Source organism: Equus quagga, chromosome 3 (genome assembly GCF_021613505.1).
Source record: "Equus quagga isolate Etosha38 chromosome 3, UCLA_HA_Equagga_1.0, whole genome shotgun sequence".
NCBI classification, from domain to species: domain Eukaryota; kingdom Metazoa; phylum Chordata; class Mammalia; order Perissodactyla; family Equidae; genus Equus; species Equus quagga.
The window spans coordinates 1415242-1435185 of record NC_060269.1 but is presented as its reverse complement, the minus strand read 5'-3'; the positions used below and the strand labels follow the sequence as shown (position 1 = coordinate 1435185).

At 44.1% G+C, this 19944-nt stretch overlaps 1 protein-coding gene across 2 annotated transcripts in view; it reads left to right on the top strand.

Annotated features, from left to right (window-relative positions):
- The window catches only part of PPA2 (inorganic pyrophosphatase 2), a 72861-nt gene extending 54037 nt beyond the window's left edge, over window positions 1-18824 (top strand). Inside the window, exons 7-11 of one of the 2 annotated variants that reach the window (XM_046656015.1) lie at window positions 45-172; window positions 2434-2519; window positions 6219-6288; window positions 17533-17569; window positions 18621-18824. In XM_046656015.1, coding sequence (XP_046511971.1) covers window positions 45-172; window positions 2434-2519; window positions 6219-6288; window positions 17533-17569; window positions 18621-18649 — 350 coding nt within the window. In that variant the 3' untranslated portion in view covers window positions 18650-18824. Of the gene's footprint in view, window positions 1-44; window positions 173-2433; window positions 2520-6218; window positions 6289-17532; window positions 17574-18620 lie in introns of both variants that reach the window. The other variant, XM_046656014.1, reaches the window with a different exon arrangement.
- The last annotated feature ends 1120 nt before the right edge of the window (window positions 18825-19944 follow it).

Genomic DNA, 19944 nt, shown 5'->3' with positions numbered 1-19944 from the left:
ATTTGACTTTTGAACAAAAACTCTTTTTGTGTCTTCACTTACAGATATTGACGATGTTAAGAAGTACAAACCAGGTTACTTGGAAGCTACGCTTAATTGGTTTCGATTTTATAAGGTGCCAGAAGGAAAACCAGAAAACCGCTTTGCTTTCAATGGAGAATTCAAAGACAAGGTGAAGATAATAACCTTTATTTTCAAAATGCACGTCACGATACTGTTCCACACTTCTTTCACTTTGCGGGATTTCCTATGTGAATATTTGTATATAACAGGATAACAGAAGTGCTTTTTACTGACTTTCATATTTAAGGACATTCTTTTATCATTTTTATTTAAAGGAATTTTTTTCAGGAGATCTAAGTGAATCAGTAAGGCTGATAATTATCTGTCTCCATCTATGTATCTATCGATACCGCCTTCATTTTAGAAAGTGAAGGGTTTTCATGGTCAGTCTGTTGGTGTGGAGAAGAGCCTTCCCTTTGCAGTTCTGGAAGGTCAGAGGGGAAGGTCCCTCCCCACGAATGTCAGTCCAGGGGCAGCCCCGCTCCGCCCCCAGTGTTCCTGCCACTGTGGCCGAATGAAGCTGCCGCACAATCAGGAAAGCACCTGAATTATCTGTCTTAGGATTTTTCTATTAGAAAACCAGTTACCGTGAAGTGTCTCTGATATGACGCGAGTGGAGAAAAAAGGCCAAAGAGTTGAAGTCTAAAACGGAATATTTTTTAAGTTATTAGCACTGTATAAATTACGCATTATAAACCAACATTTAAGTGGGTACTATTAAGGAAAGTCTGCTTTGTAAGTAAAGAAGCCATGTTAATGAAAACTTAGCAGTTGCAGTATTTTGCTACACCAGAGTTTGTTGTTAGACTCAGTATTTTTTTAAAGGCACATTAAAAGAACCCTTAAGATCTTGAGGGCCTTGTCTAGGATTTACTAAATATAAATATAAAACTACTATTTTCGATTGGATTCTCTTACATTAAAATGTTGAAAATTTATAAAATAGTTTTGTATCTTTTTCCTCTAAAAAATATGTTGTATTTTATGTTTGAGATAAGATAAATTTCAAACTGATATAGTACTTTTGCAGCCCCTATTACCTCAGGGTAAGACTGCCAAGTGATAAATTTACAGAATAGTGAGGTGGTTTGGGATTTTTTGTTTGTTTGTCTATTTGATTTTGAACAACATTAATTCTTTTCTGAATGAAAACTAGTTCATTTATACAAGCTTGTTTCAGAAAATACTCATTTCATGCATTGCTTTTTACCACTGCTGTTTAAAATCCATGCTTAACTCAGAAAGATTAAATTGTGTCTCTTCAACATGGTTGAAAAGGGCTCCCGTGCTGTAATCTAGATTTTTCCTACCAACTCCTTTATGCAAGTATTGCAATTGATTCTAAATAATTGCAATTATCTAAATAATTTGGTTAAAAATCTCTCCGTGTATTATCCAGACGGTAAATTGGCTTTTTTTGGTCCCATATATTGAGTGAGACTCCTCATCATTAAGTCATTCTCCTGGTATCTCAGGCGACAGCAGACCTGAGAGAACTTTCTCTCTTTAGAACTGAATTTCCCATTATTATTACAGCTCGAGTCCCAAGGTTCTTTATTTTCTTCATTTCTTATCATGATATATTTAGTTATCGTTGACAGAGAAAGGAGCTAGTATGAATTAGTTAGTACATAAGGACTCTACTTAAGGAAAATTAGCAGCATTTTGGGGAAAAAATCTAAAGAATTTTCTGCTTTGGAATAATGAACCAAATTTTCCTTAGATGGTCTTGCTAGATGCATATCTGGCAAGAGGTGTATCTGTTGTTGATTTTGCATTTCTAGACGCCGTATGAATTCATACAAAGAAAAAACTGGCAAGTGTTAGGAGGCTGACTGCCTCAGACAGTGGGCAGTCCGAAGTGGTCGAGGATGAAGGGCACAGGTGTGCACTTCCTCACGAGCCGGGCGCTGGGCCACGCACCTTACCTACAGCATCTTATTTATTCTTTCAGCGAGTCTGATTTGCATCAGGGGTGGCAGGTGGCTTTCTGTAAAGGACCAGGTGGGAAATATGTTAGACTTTGTAGGCCACGTGGTCTCCGCCACAGCCACTCAGCGCTTTGTCGTAGCGCTAAAGCCGTCACAGGCTGTGCGCCAATGTGTGGGCACGACTGTGCTCATAAACCTTCACCTGCAGAACAGGCGGCAGGCTGGATGTGGCCCCCCGCCCTCGTTTGTCAGCCCCTGACAAAGTTCCACTTTATAGATGAAGAAGTTAAGCCCTGGTGAGACGGGGTGACTTGCTCAGAGCCGGACCGCTCGGGTCTGCCTGCGCCCGGAGCTCGCGTCCCTGCTGTCTCTGTCGCGGCGAGGACAGCTCCACGTTGGTCTGACACTGTGATGCTGTGTCTGTTTTTGTTTGGACTAGGCGTTTGCTCTTGGAGTTATTAAGTCTACTCATGAGTGTTGGAGAGCGTTGCTCATGAAGAAGTGTGATGGAGGGGCTATCAACTGGTAAGAATCTGTCTTTTCTATGTAATGTTATTATTAATGGTACTAAGTAGCCATATACCACTACTCAGATCTTATTCTTTTAAAAGAGAATTGTGGTTTTTTTTGTTTAAACACTGCTCACGGGGCCCCTGTTGTGAGGGCACGACTGAGTGCGGGCACTGAAACCAGGGGCTGGCATGGTCCCTGTCCCCAAGGCACTTGTAGTTTAGCGGTTTTTCAACGTGAAACCAACGGTTATCTTATTTACGTGGTAACTGCCCATCGTTTCTTGATGAAAACAGTGAAAGTCCTTTTACCCAACATGATGTGGGTCACTGGCTGGCTGACTAAGGGCAGTCAGACAAGAGTCACGTGTATAACTCAGTCTGTTTTACTTTAAACATTTAAATGTGCTTATCCACCAGTCTTGGATATAGAGCTAAGACCTTCTCTATGTAGATAGATCCCACATAGATTCTATGTATTCTAACATCATATATAGTAGAAAATAAAGGTCAGATCCTGTAATCCTTAAAGTCTTTACACTTAAAAACCCTTAGAGATTTTTAGGTTTTTTTTTCCTAACGTTTTACAGTTGTCTTACCACACCTTGTTTGACACCAGGTTTTTATAGCAATTCATCTTTACTGAGGCTTCTTAGAGCCTCAGCGGTGTCTCCAGGCGCTGTAGTTCAGAGCCACTAAGTGTTCCCAGAGCAGCTCTCTGTCTACACTCCTGCATCTGTGAGCACAGCTGCTGCTTAAATTAGGAGATTGTGGCACAGAGACAGCTGCCTGGGTGAGCCCGACTGGGGGCAGAAGCGCACACGGTGGAGAGCGCTGTGCCGCCCCGTCTGGGCTCGGGGAGCCGGGAACCACGTGCTTTGTCAGCCGGAGGCAGGTCTGCCCGGGTCCTGTGCTAACCCGGGGTTCCCGCTGCCAATGCAGCAAACAGCGCCCCTGCCCTTTGGTGCATGAGGTCTGGGAGGCAAGAGGGACGTTCAAGACATGGCTAGAGTGGAGTCACCAGGGGTGAAGGATCAGTTGGTCTCAAGGAACATCTCATCTGAGCCACCGAGAGGCTCATCTTGGTCACAACGCAAGCGCGTGAGTATCCTAGCTCCAGAGTCTCTCTAGGAGCCAGAGTAACACCGTCAACCCTTCACCTCCTCCTCCTTTTTTTCTTACCTCTTACGCTGCAGACCACTCTCTCTTTTTCAGCATAGTCTTAAAATTTAGGTAAGTGTTTCTCATTTAAATAGTACAATTTATTAACAACAAAACTGGGTATGATTGAATGTCTCCCAGCGCTGACTGTCCTGGAGCTGCAGACTGAGCTGCTCCTTATGTTAATGGGATGAGCTCCTCTAGAGAGACGGGCCTCTGCTTGGCCAGGGGAGAATGGCTTCCGTGTGCTGCCGTCTCCCTCCTACGGGTGCTCTCGGAGAAGCTCTGCAGCCCGGCTGGGCTCGCGCTCTCCGGGTTCCTCAGCTGCATGGCTGGAGACCATCTCTGGTTCGTCTTCCTCTGGCTGGTGTCGTTCCTCCTGTGCTGGGTCTGGTTGTGTTTACTCTGAGTGGAGAGTTACTTCTAGCTCTGGGGTCATTGTGCTGTCACCCACCGGGGGCGATTACGCTGACAGTGTGCTGACGCTCATTGAACTCTGCTGGCTCTCAGGTGCCACGTGTTTTATGTGTGTTACCTAATCACTGCTCATGAGAACCCTGTAGGTATGTGTCATCATTGCCTCCATTTTAAACCGAGGAAACTGAGACCACACTGGGAAGAAGTGACCTGAGCCGGGACGTAAGCCAGATTCTAACCCTGCTCTCTGCACAGCCGTATTCTACCTCCACATTTTCAAAGAATACAACAAAATAAGATTTTTTAGCTTCAAAATTTTCAGGATATAAATTTCTAGATATAAAATGCTAATGTAAGAGCCTATTGAAGAAACAGTAACGGGGGGCCTTGTAATCACCCATCTTTAATTGGTATATCATGCAAGACTCTCCAAGTCCCTTTGGAAACAGCTTTCCTTTAGAAATAGGTTATCAGATTTGACAGATTGAAAATACAGGACACACAGTTAAATCTAAATTTCAGAGCAATGCATCTTTTTAGTAAGTATGTCTCATGCACTATTTGGGACAGACTTATACTAAAAAATAGTTTGAAGTTTATCTGAAACTCGAATTTAATCCATGTTCTGGAGGTCGTCTGCAACACCGCTGCAGAAGCTTCCCGGCCTCTTACCATCGTTTCCCAGAATTTCCAAGGAATGTGTTACTTGGTTTAATTATAATGTTAAAAACGTGGTACACAGCATATCTAGTATACACCGTGTTCTCTTCAGAGGACCAGCACTGAAGGCTGCGCGGTGTCTAATTTTTTACCTTGTTCTTTTTAAGTTTAGTTTTGACTTTCTTTAGGGAAACATCTGACTTAGAAGGCCTTACGCGGGGCTGGCTCCGTGGCCAAGTGGTTAAGTTCACGAATCCTGGGCGCGGACATGGCACCGCTCATCAGGCCACATTGAGGTGGCATCCCACATCCCACAACTAGAAGGACCTGCAACCAAGATATACAACTATGTACTGCAGGGTGGTGTGGGGAGATAAAGCAGAAAAAAAAAAAAAAAGGGCCTTACGTTTTTTCAATTTTCAGCTTACTTAACATGGGCTGTGGAGAAGAGGATACAAAATAGTTTAGTCTTCCGGATGATAATGCCAACTTTCATCAAATTCTATTCATGCCAAGAATGAAAATAAATCCCACGTTTTGAGTCTGGATAGAAAGCAAAATGACACGTAGTGTAATTGCCGTGTAGCCAAAGTCTGATGACAGAGAGATGTAGTTAAAAAGATAAATAGGCAAATAGACCTTTTTATTGTGTTTATCCCCACATATTTTACAAAGCCAGTGGGCAAATAAATTTGGTGACACATCCCTTAGATCCGCTTGGAGGTGCGTCTTGAGAGTCGTCTGTCATTTATCCCCCTTAGAGTCTGCTCGTCACTGTTTCTTCTGTTTAAAAAAATTAATTTGGCTTTAACTCCCTTCTCTCCTACCTTGTTCTGTATCTATTTTAATCTGCTGATGAAATTTCTAGATATCAGACTTAACACGTTTGAGAGGAGTGCAGCCTGTGCGTCCTCCAGGAGGAGGACGTGACGTGCATTCCCCGTGGTGTGGGAAAGCTCTCACTTCACAGAGCCTTTCCTGGCCCTGGAAGGAGCTGGGCTGTGCCTTGCTGAGCCTCCACCTCGTAGGAAAACCGGGTTCCCTATTCGTATGGTTTCCGCTCAGCACTCAGCTTAATCTCCCATGCGTGTCTGAGATTCCACCGCATGGCTCAGTCGCCAGCTAAAAGGTCTCTCACCTCACTTGGGGGCACGGCTTCCAGTGGCCATCATCCTGGGGGTCAAGTGTGGTTTCCCTTTTCATCAGGAAGGTGAAGCGCGGTTGTGGTCCAGCCTCGTGTCTACCCTGGGAGGCTGTCTAGAGCTGTGAGCTCTCGTTTAATCTGGAGAGGACAGTGCTGCGAGTGCTTACCTTTGTAGCTTGGCCTGGATGAGTGTTGCTTGTCCTGACGCGTGTCCCTCCAGGCCCTTTTCATTGGCCGGAATTGTACTGTCACTGCAGGGTTGGACCTGACTTCCTTTTGGTAATTGCTCTTTTTTTATCCTATTTAATAATAATCTTTTCCTTTCCTCTCCAGCACGAACGTGCAGCTCTGTGACAGCCCTTTCCGCTGCACCCAAGAGGAGGCAAGGTCGTTAGTGGAATCGGTAAGGATGCCTGAGGCCTCCATGGTCTTATAATGTCCTGGGGAGTCCACCAGAAACCCTGAAAAGCCCAACAGCGAAGTGCATTGAGTCTTTTGAGAAGCATAAAGTTCAAAAATAACATTAAAATCTATATTTTTAAATTCAGGGAATTTAAATTAAAACCTTTCACTTGAATTTTAAAATTCTATTTTCTAAAGTACATTAACCATTCAACTAATTTCATACGATGCTGTTTTTCTTAACATCACCAATTTATTGTCGTTTATATACATTTGCTCACTTCTGTGCTGTCCTGTTCCATGAGTTATTCACCAAGTGTCTAAATTGCGTCTGGCTGTTGGTACAGATGCATTTTGGCTCAAGGAAAATGAAATAAGTAAGACTCTTTCCCTTTTTTTTCCCATTTAGTTTGGCTGTCTCACAGGCTTTCCTTCTTCTAATAAGAAGATATCCTTGGAATTTTACATGTCTTAGTGATCATGCTGCCTGGAAGCAACTGAATTCATTAGTAAATTAATACTTTTAAAATACACAAAGAGAAGAAATGAACTAAACCTTTGAATGGTTAATAGAACTGTTGCAGGAAGCATATGTTGATCAAAATACAATTAAGTGAAATAGCATTGAGACCAAAAAAGTCATTAAATGTCACCCAACAATATGTACAGATTAGGAAAAATATTGTCACTATAACCAAGTACACTAACCTGAAAGCCGACAGCCTCAGGGGTGTTATTTGGAAGCATTTTGGAAACAAAATAGAAAAATCTACAGAAGTAATTGGTGATACTTAGGTGAGACACCTTAAGAAGGGTGGTAGATCTCAGGAAGATGAGAATTGAAACAGTCGAAAGGATTATTGGGTTGTGTTTATGAACATAGATGTTTGAATCATATACACTCATCAGAGGCGTCGCTGTGTCAAAACAAGGTTTGTTCCTGAGATCTCTGAGCGCTGGGGTACACAGAGGAGAGCCCGCTGTCCTGTCACTCTGGGTGTCCGGGCACAGCATGTGGCCTCTGGCAGCAGGAGTTCAGCCACAGGAACACCCGGTTACATTTTTTGGATATTGTGTCAAGTTTTTTTAACTTTTACCCAACTTTATAGCCAAAAAACACGGGATTCTTTTCCAGTTCTTGAGGACTATATGACTAGAAATTGGAGGTTTATTTCAGGGAGCAAAGTTCAGAGCACTTGTAAGGAACAGAGACTGTGTGTATGTGCACGTGTGTGCACACATCCTGCAATTTGCCTTTCAGATCTAATACTAGTGGATATTTAACGACAATTGATATGACTACTGGGGTTTAAGATGCTACTTTTAGGATCCTTTACTATATGTAAATGTGATTTTGAAAATATGTTGAGAAGATTGAAACAAAATTTATAAGTTTAATCTAATAGATATATATAACTAGAGAATACGTACTTTTTTCTGGTACATGTGGACACTTGCAAAAATTGAGTATAAGAGAGTTGCAAAAAAATGCCAAAAAGTTGATGTCATGCAGGCTACATTTTCTGTCTACAATATGATAAAGTTACTAATCAGTTATGAAAATAGTAAAAAAGAAAAACCCAAATCCATATATTTAGAAACTAACAAAACTTCTAAATAAGTCATGTCTCAAAAAACAAATTATAAAATACTTAAAATTGAATGACACCTAAATCACTGTGTCAAAACTTGTGCAATGCAGCAGAAATAGTTTTTGAGAGAAATTAAATGTATACAGCAGAAATGAGGAAAGAAAATTGAGAGGCCAAACATTAAACTCAACAATTGCTCTGTTCTTTGTCCTACCTTTTTACATTATAAGAAAGAAAATTATAAAGAGTAGAGCAAATATTCAATGAAATAGAAAAAGAAATAATGGCAGGGATCAATTAAAACAAAAACTGGGCTTTCTTTTAAGACTGATAATATAGACAAAGCTATTATAGGAAGGATGATGAAACAGAGAAGGCACAAATTAAAGTGAAGACATAATTACAGACGTAGGAGATATTTAAATAATCGGAAAGGAATATTCTGAGATGTTTTTGGCAATACCTTTCTAAACACAGATAAATTGACAGTTTTGTTTAAAATATAAATTACCAATATTAAATCAAGAATAAATAGAAAAGCTGACTAGATTTATAACAGTTTAAAAGAATACTTGTTGTGAAGATGGCAGTTTCTCCCATATTTATTAATGACATCCATCGGTTTTTAATCAGAATCCCGATAGGGTTTTCATTGAACTTGACAGGATAGTAAAGAGCCAGCAAAAGTCTAGAAAAGATTGATACATTTAAATAAAGTTAAAAAAAAAAAGAAAAAGAAAGAAAAAAGCTGTAAACAACTAGGGATACTATAAAATAAAGATTAGCCATTGATTGGGAGAAGATGTTTGCATATAAATGAGAAAAAGATTAACAATTTATTCAAATCAACAAGAAAAAGATAACCCAGTAGGAAGAAAATTGGGCATACAGTGCGAATGGACAGCTCCCGAGAGACAGTCCTAAATGGCCGGTGAAGGGGAAATTTGCCAGATCTCCCAGTAATCAGTGAGGCCAAACTAAGACACAGAGTAATTCCCAGCATCAGACTGGCAAACATTTAGAAAAGCCTGATATACAAAGTGTGTTTAAGCCAGTGGGAAAAGGAGACCTCCCATACTTGCTGACATGCCCAGTGGGAGCATGAATTGGTGCAACTAGTTTGAAGAGCAATTAAGTCATTTCTAGTAAAGTCAAAGATGCTTATAACCCATACTCAGAAATTACTCATCTAGATACACAGTCTATGGGCACTAATACATGTGTTTACGTGATCAGACATGGGAAAACTGGCAATGGGTAAACGTCCATTGATAGACAGCAGGGGGAACAGACTTACGTTCCGACAGTGGAGTCCTGGCCACAGGTGCCTCGTGGGGAGCAAAGCTGCGGCTCTGTGTGGATGGAGCCTGAAGGCGCAGGATGGGGTGAACAGAGGATGGACGTGGGTTGGGCGTTGGTGTAAAAGGTAGACAGCCAAGGCAGTTCCTTCCATCCCTGAGGCAGACAGATGCGGCGTTCACGTTTTAGAAACATGGGTCAGAACAGTAAACACAGTGTTAGCCTGGGATTAGAAGTTACTTCTGAGAAGGAAGGAAATAATAAGATTTCTATTTTGGATGAGTGGGGAGAAAAAGAGACTTCGGTTGTAAAGTTAATAACTCTTTTAAAAGTCTAGGGAGTAGGTATGTATTATAATACTCTCTGCATTTTCCAAGTATTTCATAACTTAAAAAAACTGTATGCCCAGAAAAACAAGAGAAAATGCTAGTTCTTCAAGAAGACCAATAAATTGATCAGCCTGTAGCCAGAGTGACCAGGAAGGAGTGAGAAGACAGGTTTCCAGGGTCAGGCGTGAGACGTCAGAAAACAACAGGGAGGCCCTGCGAAGCTCCGTGCCAGCAAGGGCAGCCGTGTGGACGAAACGGACAGTGCTCGAAATGCGTGCACTGCCAGAGCCACTGAGGAAGGAACGGACATAAACCAGTCAAATCTGTGCTTAAAGCCTTTCCACAACACAACTCCGGCCCCGTTGGCTCCCACTGCTTGTGCTCAGCGCCGCACTGAAGGTTCCAGCCTCGCAGTAAGGCGTTTAAAGGAGGGGAAGGCATCCAGATCGCAGAGGAAGAACAGCCCTAAGATCTACCCAAAAGCTACTAGTATAAGTGATTTTAGCAAATTTGCAGGATACAGATCAACGTACAAAAAACAATTGTACTTTTATATACTAGCAACAAACACTTGGAAATTGAAAATAAATACATTATTTATAATGGCATCAAAAATATGGAACACTTAGGGATAAATCTGGAAAAAAATATGTGGAGAACTTATACCCTGGAAACTATAACACATTGCTGACAGAAATCAGAGCACTAAATAAAGGGGAGGATATGTCATGTTCTTGGGTTGGAAGACTCTATTGTTATGATGTCAGTTCTCCTTAAAGTGATCTTTAGATTTAATGCAATGTCAATCAAATTCTAATACGCTTTTTATAGAAACCAGCAGACTCATATGTAAATGCTGAGAACCTAGAAGAGACCAAGTAAGTTTGTAAACAGTAACGTTGGAATAGTGTCTCTTCCTGATTTCAAGACATTTTATAAAACTACAATAATCAACAAAGTGTAGAAATAGTGTAAAAGTAGACAAAGAGATCAATGAAACCAAACCCAGAAATAGACCTACGTATATACAGGGACAACTGAGTTTCAAAATGATCATCTTTTCACCAAATAGTGCTTGAACGACTAGTTATTCCATACGGGGAAAACCGCTTCCATCCGTACCTTGCACTGTGTATGATGATTATCTAACGTGTGTCTTAGACCAAAATTTCAAACAAAGCTGTCAACCTATTTTGACCTTGGGTTAGTTAGGCAAGATTTCTTAGATATGACACTAAAAGCATAATCTATTTTTAAAAATGATAAATTGGACTTCATCAAAATTAAACACTTCTCTAAAAGACAGTCTTAAGAGAGTGAAAAGAAGGCACATACTGCAAGAAAATATTTGAAAACCATGTACCTGATAAAGGGACTTGTATCCAGAATATGTAAAGGACTCTCACCATTCAATAATAAGAAAACAACACTCCCTCCCCCCCAAAAAATGTGCAAAAGTTTTGCTTGGTCACTTTGTCAGAGAAGATACACTGAAAACACAGGAGCTGATGCCACTTTCTAGTCACCAGGGAAATGCAAATTAAAGACCACAGTGACCTGCCTAGATACACTTTAGAAGAGCCAGGAGTGCGAGGGGTTAGCTATACCAGCCTGGCAGGAATGTGGAGGACTGGTCCTCCGTGCCCTGCTGGGTGAGTTGCAAAACGGTACAAATGCTCTGGAAACCGGTTTGGCATTTTCTTGGAAAGTTGAATACATACCTGCCCCATGACGTAGCCATTCCAGTCTTAGCTGCTTACCCAAGAGAAACGAAGGCTGTGTCATACACAAACATGTGCACAAATGTTTGCGGCAGCTTTATCTGTAAGAAACAGAAACTGGAGACAACCCAGCGTCCCGCCCCAGGTGAAGGGGTACAGAAGTTGTGGTGTAGTCACAGGAAGGAAGATGCTCGGCAATGAAAAGAAATGAGTCATTGACATATGCTGCACATGGCTGAATTTCAAAAATTGAAAAGAGGCAGCAATATCACGTGTCGTATCGTGCCATCTATAAATTTAGGGAGTGCAGACACAAAACAGACCGTTGGTGGGGGTTTGGGAGAGAGCTGAGGGCGTCTTACAGTTCCTTTTACAGGGCGGGGGGAACTGGGGGACGGTGGGGAGCATGTTTATTATCCTGATTGTGATAATGGCTTCACAAGTGTGTCTATACGTCAGAACTTATCCAGCTGTACACTGTGAATACGTGCAGTTTATTTCACGTCGGTGTTAGTCCAATGAAGCTTCTTTAAGGAAAAAAGTTTGTTCTGGTGTCAGACTGTCTAGGTCCAAATCTCAGCTTTTTTATTCTAACTTCAGGTAAATTATTTAACTTATTTATGCCTTGGTTTTCTTATTTATGAAATGGAGTTAATAATGGTATCTTCCTCATAGAGCTGTCATGGAGAGTTGAAGGAGATGACCCAGCTTGGGTGCGGAGCAGCTGGAAAGTGCTCCACGGATGCTGGGTTTTGTTGTCACTGTTGTGGTTAGTCGTAGCGTTACGTCGCCTGCAGAGGGGAGTCCACGACATAGCCCATTTCACTGCTGGGAAGCGGAAAAGCCAACCTGATTTAAGTTATTCTCTATGAAGTGTTCTGTTTCCAGAGACTTAGCAGGACGAAGGGGAGGGAGAAAGAGCATAAGGTAGTTTCCACAATGTAACTTATTCCGGTACTTAACCCTTTTCCCACCTGGGCATTTCCCCCGGAATTCTCGCACGAGCTTCTGCTGAAGCGTTTTCTTGGTGGCTGCTCTCTGGGGAAATGGAAACCTGCAGGTGTCACGTGAAGTGGGGCAAGTTTGCATTAGGTAATTTGTAAGGTTCTCCAATACTTGGTGACTGTAGTCATTTTACTGGGAAAAAAAAAAGCTTGAACTTTGTGAGGTTCCACACAAACTTGGTGTGTGTGGGACCAAGAGAGGGCCCCACGCTCCTTCCTGAAGGCTTCCCAGACCTGCTCAGACCCTGCGCAGCCAGGGGCCCCCAGGGTTTGAGACTCATAGAATCTGGGATTCAGGCCAAGAGACAGTCACCTCACTCCTCTCAGCGGCGGGGGTGCCACCCAGGCTCACGGGAGAGAGGGACAGCCTTTGGGAAGGTTAGAAACCTGCGGAACTGGAGGGCAGCATGCTCCTGTAGAGGTCACAGCACCTCGGTCTGACTCTGCTTTGCCTCCGAGTGGCCTCGTTTCTGCTGAGAGAAGACAGCGGCGATGGCACGTGGTGCACAGTGAGCAACGCTCTGAACGGAATTTCAACTTTGATCGAAAATGTGTTACTCTAGGCTGGCCCCAGTGGCCTAGTGTGTAGGTTCCACCCAGGTTGGTTCCCGGGTGCAGACCTTCACCGCTTGTCTGTCAGTGGCCGTGCTGTGGCAGCGACCCCATCCAAAAAGAGGAAGATTGGCAGTGGATGTTAGCTCAGCAAAAAAAATATGTGTTATTCTGACTAGTTTGGTAGCTTTATTTCTTCAGTAAAATGATCATGTCCACAGTGCTGTGTGGAGTACTGGATGGTTTTGCTGTGTTTGGTGTCAGGACTCAGTAACTGGCTTGTAGGGAACAGCGTCCGGGGGCAGTGACATCAGGTCGTGGTTCACGTGTGGCCTCGTCCATCCCTGACCCTCACCAGCAGTCCCCAAGCACGCATCGGCTTGAGGTCGAGACAGGTGGCCCGGTGAGGAGTGTAGGTGGACCAGCCCATCAAGGTGAGTGCCCTCTGAGTCTGCGGCGTGGTTACCACGGAAGGCAGTCGCACAAAAACATCCACACCGAGGCCTGTGTGCACCCTTTTCCTGAGGCCACAGACACCGTGTCAGAGAGGCAGCCAGCCTAGGAGTGCTGCTTCCGGGGTCTGTGCTCCGGTAGGAGAATACCAACGAGGAGTGTTCAAACTCACTTACAGGTAGGAGAAGTGGCGGCCGGGGTAGGATGTTCCAGTCCACTCTGGTCGTTGGACCCGACTGCCAGCAGCGTGCTCCTTCAGGTGGGCCCTTGATCTCTGCGTGGAGCCGTTGAGGATGTGGCAACAGCAGTTTCACGTCCCAGAAGGAGGGGCCAGCCCTGGCTTCTGGTCACTGACGCGCAGCCGGCCTGGACTGCGCTCTGCACCTGCGCGGCTGGACAGCCTCGGCCGCCAGAACTGGCTCCTGGGCAGAGGCCTCCTGAGGCGCGTGAGGCGCGGCTCGAGTCCGTGCCTTCAGGTTTGTGTGCCCGTGACGCTGAGAGTGAGCGTCTTTGGGACAGCGCACTGTAAGAGATTTTCAAATCATGTCCTTTCTTCGTAAGTCAGGATCTGACTCTAGTCAACCTGCATCTCCCTGCTTCTTTCCCTTTTTTGCCTCTGAAAAGCTTAAAGGAAATGAGAGTAAATCCATCATTTTGTTAGCTATCAGCCAATTATTTACGTTCTTGAAAGGAAGAGGAAGAGGATGAAACTTACATAAACTTAAAATACTCTTACATTTTGTTTATGGATAACTAAACATTGGTCATGTTCTGTGGATTTCTAAAGCAAGAATCAGAAAAGGAATGTGAAAGTGCAGTGAATCTGGACTCCCTGCCTTATGACCCGGGACACACGCAGAGGCCAGGACCCAGCTGCCCCTGGTGGGTGACTGTGAACCCGCCGTAAGTGGAGGAATGGCCACCCTCGGTCACACCGTGCCCGGATTCTGCCTCGGCCCCAGGTGTCGTGCCGGGGAGTTACTTTGCACAGGTGTAGCCTGTGGGGGAACTGCTGGCAGGGGCGGTGGGGTTTGGGGGCGAGACACCAAGTGCAGAGGGGTTGTACTAGAGCTTCCTGTTAATTTAAAATACAGTTTATACGGAAGGGGCACAGAGGCCGGGGTAAGCTTGCCTTGGTTGATAAAAGGAGAGGAATACTTCACAACAAGAACACTAGATGTGTTTGACAGGAATTAAAGATACAAATCTTCATGAGAAGTATTTTGGGAGTGGGAACGGGGAGGAGATAGCAGATGAGAGTGAAAAGTAAAACTCACTGTTGTGTGGAGACTTCATCTCAGGTGGGAGAGGGTGCCCACGTTCTCCCCTGCTGAGAAACCAGAAGTGAGTCACCTGGAGTCCTGTCTCAGTTCTTACAAGAAAATGTGACGGGGGTGACCCCTGAGGACACGCGATGCTGCCGTGTGCCCCTCTTTGTTCTTCCGTTTCCATAAGCAAGACTTCTCTTGGCTGTTATGTTTAAGGATCAGGAAGCCATTGACAGTAGGTGGGAAATTAATGCTGCTGCATGTCAGGAACCACTGTTGTTGTTTTCACATTTAAATGTTGGTCTCTTTGGGCGTATGTTAATATGGAAAAATGTAAGAAAAAAATTACCCCCAATTGAGTAGTGATCCTCTCTGAGTGTTAGACTTACCGTGGCGTTTGTTTTCTTTTATATAAGGTTTTGTACATTCTGAATATCTTCTACCAACCGAGAAAATATTTTAAGAGTGAAGAAATAAAAACATTCTGGAAATTAATTTAAAAATAAAATGTAATGATAAATGTTTTAGTTAGGGTAGTTTGTCCATTTCTGTAATACTTTTTAGGTTAATGAGAAGCTGCTCAATTATTCTATTTTATATACCACATATTTTCTTCCTTTGAAATGTTTGGCAGCTCCAGCAAGAAGCAGCTGCTCATTTAAGCAGGAAATCTAAACGGCTAACTTTCTAACGAACTTTGTAACAGGCGTCCTGCCCAAGTTAAAGAGCAACAATTTCAAAGAATAAGCAGGTTACTCGATTTTATAGTCTGTTTAGAAAAAGAGAGCCGTCAAATCCCAAAGGCCTAATCTCAGTTAGTATAACGTTTATGTTGTAGTGTTACTTTCACACTCAAATTTATTTAAGTTCTGCCATCTCCAAAACCAGCCGTGGTTAAGCGTGGTCTCCGTGCAAGGAAGCTGAAGAGAATTTTTCTTGTTTTTTGAAATACTTGGAAAATCTCAAGGACGTTTTACATAAAACTTGTACAGAGGTCTGAATTTACATCATTACATCATCCTTTCCCATGACAGAAAATAAAACAAAGCATAGTCGATTAGTCTTTTTTTCTTTTTTTTGCTGAGGAAGATTCTTGCTGAGCTAACATCTGTGCCACTCTTTCTCTATTTTGTATGTGGGATGACACCACAGCATGGCTTGATGAGTGGTGTAGGTCCATGCCCGGGATCCGAACCCATGAACCCCGGGCCGCTGAAGCAGAGCACACGAACCTAACCAGTACACCACTGGGCTGGCCCTTGATCAGTCTTTTTCTTAAAGAATGGAAGGAAAAATAACTTTAAACTATTTATGACTTGGGGGAACACATTAGGGCTCTCCAGGGAAACAATCTTTTTATAAATATAAAAAGAGTTGTGCAGCCTGGAAGTCCAAAACCTGCACCGTGGGCTGGCAGGCTGGGGGCCCGGGAGGGTTGGTGCAGAGGAAGTCCAAAGGCACCTTGCTGGAGAATTCCCTCTTGTTCTGAGGGGCTCATCTTTTTGTTCTATTCAGGCCTTCAGCTGATTTGGTGGGGCCCACCCACAGCATGGAGGGCAATCTGCTTTACCCAGAGTTACTGATTTAAATGTTAATCTCACGAAAAACACCCTCCAGGCTGACACATTGACTATTACAGGAAATATTTTAATATTGCTGAAATTTTTCTTCTTGCTGAGTTGTTCATATTCGATATGGCCCTTAGACCTGAGCAAGGGGGCCCTGCTGGGGGTCCTGCTTTTCAGAGGCTCCTGCCTTAGTGCTCATCCACGGGACAAGATGAAGGAACCAAAGTTCAGCACTACCAGGAGCCCAAGCCCCCCAGTCTAGATCACCTCTCGCTCCTTGAGACCCTGGAATTCTTTGCCCAGACAGCTCAAGCCTGGCACAGGGTCTGTGGGCACCTCCCCAAGTCCCCGTCATGCTTTGTGGACTGCGTGCCCCCGTCCTGCAGGGGCCTGTGGATGGGCGGCTGTGTGCAGGGAGGGGGTGTGTGGAATGTCTGCCCCTCGCACGGGCGGCCTTCACAGTGGCGATGGAGCCAGGGGCAGGATGAGGCCACGGGCCTCGCTTCCTTGCTTTGCCATAGTCAGGCTGCCTCTGAGGTGCTCAGAGAGCCAGAACACAGCCTCCAGGTCCTGCAAAGGGGTACTGTGGAAGAGAGTTGGAGGGAACATCTTTTGTGTTCTGTTCGTCCCTTTGTTAGCTTCGCAGGTAACTTTCCAATATCCAGGTGTGTGGTGTGTGGCTCTCCATTTGTACTTTGCCCCAAACCTCAGATGCTGCAGGCAGATCTTTCCTGTTGAGGGTGAGCACGTTCAGAGAATTAGAAGTTGACCATTCAGTTTGAAACCTGTAAGTGTGTTACACGATCAGGGTCGTGGGTATCCCTCTGGGAGAAGAGGTTCAACCGGGGAGGCTGGCGTGCCCCAGCTCGGGCGGCGGCTGCAGGCGGGTTTATTCCAAGTATTCTTGGGCTTTGTGCATCCTCTCTATGAAAGATGGATCTCCCAATGAAATGTTTAAAAAAACTAAAAAAATACATATTTTTAGTTAGAAAAAAAACTTTTATCTCAGAAAAACCTTGCTTTCAAATTTGTCTGCCACAGAGGATATTACGTCTGCTCTTAATAGTGGCCCAGTCATTGAAATAAACAGATAAATTAACTTAAGAGCTCTAGAAGAAGCTAAATCAACTGTGTAATGTGTGTGTGTGCACACACGCGTGTGCAAACTGAGTGTGAGAGTTTGCCGGTTCTCGAGTCCTCAGCCGACGAAGCAGCTGCGGGGACCTCTCTCCCTCATCCTCGGTGGTCCCGCTGCTCGTGAGAGGACCAATCACCAAGCCGCGTCCGTTTCTCTGAAAGAAGGAGCAGTGCTGCTCAAGGGCAAACAGCGGTATTTGCTTGGTTCAGGTTAGAGACCCATCGTGTGTAAACTGTTCCCTAAGGTCATGAAAACGCTTTTCTGGATGCAGTTTCCGCACTCAGCGTTCCTTGTAACAGACTCTCTCTGCTCTTCTCTCAGATGTCGTCTTCAGTGAACAAGGACGGAGAGGAGGACGGTAGGTATGCTGTATTTCAGTTCTTGACCAGCTGGATGTGTAAATTTGTTTACAGTAGTGGGAAGCAAAAAATGAATATAATAGGTTAATTCAGAAGTCATATAAACTGAATAAAATACTTTTTAAAATAGTCATTAAAATTTCCAGATGAACTGCCTTATTTCCTAACTTCAGAAAATGAGAAAGAGCACATTTATTACTTTTAGGCAAGAAAATAGTTTGATTTTGTGCTTTTTTTTGGTGAAGTGCTGAGAGATTCCAGCCATTTCTAATAAATTTTAAAAGACTCAAAATATGTGAATTTGGGAGATTTTCCTTACTATCTCTCATCATTTTAATGAATCGTTCATTTTAACTGAAGGTTTTTAAAATCAAAATTTATAGTAGGATTAAAAATACCATATTTTTTATTACCATTATTTGAGGCTGTTTTGAGAAACAAGTAAAAATGTTCTGTGGTAAAAACTTCAGAATACAAGAATATGTACACGTCATTTGTCATTCAAACTATTGCAAGGCCTTTGGCCTTTTAAGGTAAAACATTAGAAGAATATTCAACTTGCAAATTTGGAGGAAAAATGAGAACTGTTTACGATGAGTCGAGTTCTAACGTGTGGAGAAAGGAGCGAATCCGCAGACGTGGCTTCATGGGAAAGCAGCACGTTCCTTTCACGGGAAGCTGACGAGGTCTTTACAGTACTGTCTCATTTTGGGTGTTCGATGGGCAGTCACTTTTTGCACTTTGGTGTTTTTCTAGACCTTTCCTGCTGCAGCCAGGACAGTAACTTCTATATCATTCAGTAGAGACTAGAATGACCAGACGGAGGTAGGAAATAAAGTGGGAGGCTCTAGGAGTGTCCGTGTGTTTTGTTAGGACCTGGCCGCGTGAGAGCAGGTGGACGGGAGTCTAAGGGGAGCAGCTTTACTCGGAGATGTGTCGTCCTGAGCGTGGCTGTTTTTACTGCCAGACCCACACACTCCCTAAAGATCTACGTTAGCTTCTCCCTCCCTCCCTGCCTCCCTCACCCCTTCACCCCCGTTGTCTTCACAGAGCAAATGTGGCACTTCCTGGACAAGTGATGGGCCGTGTGCAGTCTGCCATCTGGATGCCAGGCTAGGGGCTCTGGACTCTGCTCCCCAGTGCTGCACACGGGCAGCCTGCTCCATGAGAATCTGCTGACTTCCTGTCGAACCTTCATTTCGTCCCAAACTATTTGAGATATGCAATGTATAAATAAACACTGAAACCTCTGAATTAGTCTCTGTTGGATATTTTTATGATATGAAAATATTTTGTTTAATTTCATAGCAGAAGTTTGGAAGCACCGAGTTTTGACCAGTTCTAACTTCTAAACCTGAAGGAACCCAATGATCTTACTAGCTTTGTTTCTATAGGTGAATGTGAAAATCCCAAGTTTAGAAGTTAGTAAGATTTTCGTGGGTCTCACTGTTCTCCTTTTCATGCCGTATTCTCCTCTTTCAAGTCCGTTGCTGGTGGGGCTTCACTTCGCCCGCCTCTGTCCTCTTATCAGGCCCATGTGATATGTTCACGTTTGTTAAGACCCTCTCCTATAATTTACGATTTTGGAGAGCCTGAACTCTGGGTCTCATCTCTGTGGTCGTGACTCCCAAGTCTTCCTCAGAGGCCAGGTCTCTCTCCTGGGTCTGCCTGTGGGTGTCACTCTAAGTGCCCAGACCCTCTGGTCCCACACTGAGCTCGTCATCTTCCCTGGTTCTTGAGCCACGGAACAACCTTGTCCCCACTTGAAGACTTGTGGTCACGCTGAACCTCTCCTCTCCTGTCGTTGCTCCTGGAGATCCTCCACGGGTTTCTTTCTTTGTCGTCTCCATCCCGTCACATCCACGCTGTGCTGGTCTGCCCCACATTTCACTCAGACTCTCCTAACAGCCTCCCGGCTCCTCTCCATGCCTCTCAGATCCACGCTCGCCCTCGTCCCCAGGCCTCCAGCTCAATGTCATGCCCTCTTGGCTCCTAACCAAGGGATTGTCCTGCCTCTGCTTTTTCTCCCTCCATCCCATCCTCCACATTTCCAAAGCGCTGTTTTCCTAGAGCATGGTTCTTGCCTTATCATCTCTTTCTCAAGATGCCTCCAATGGCTTTCCATATTCTTGAAAATAAAAATCAGACTCCCATTTCCTCAGGAGTCCCAGCCTCCAGCCGTGCCAGGCTCCTCGCTCCTCTCCACACACGTCTGTTCTTTCCCTCCCAGTGCTGTGCTGCTCTGCTCTGCCCTTGCTGGCGCTGCTGCCCTCTTTTCCTCCTTCCCTTTCTATTACCATCGTCATCACGTTGCAGTTACACGTGTTGTGTGTTTTACAGAGCACTGCTGCGCTAATAGTACCATCTCTTGAGC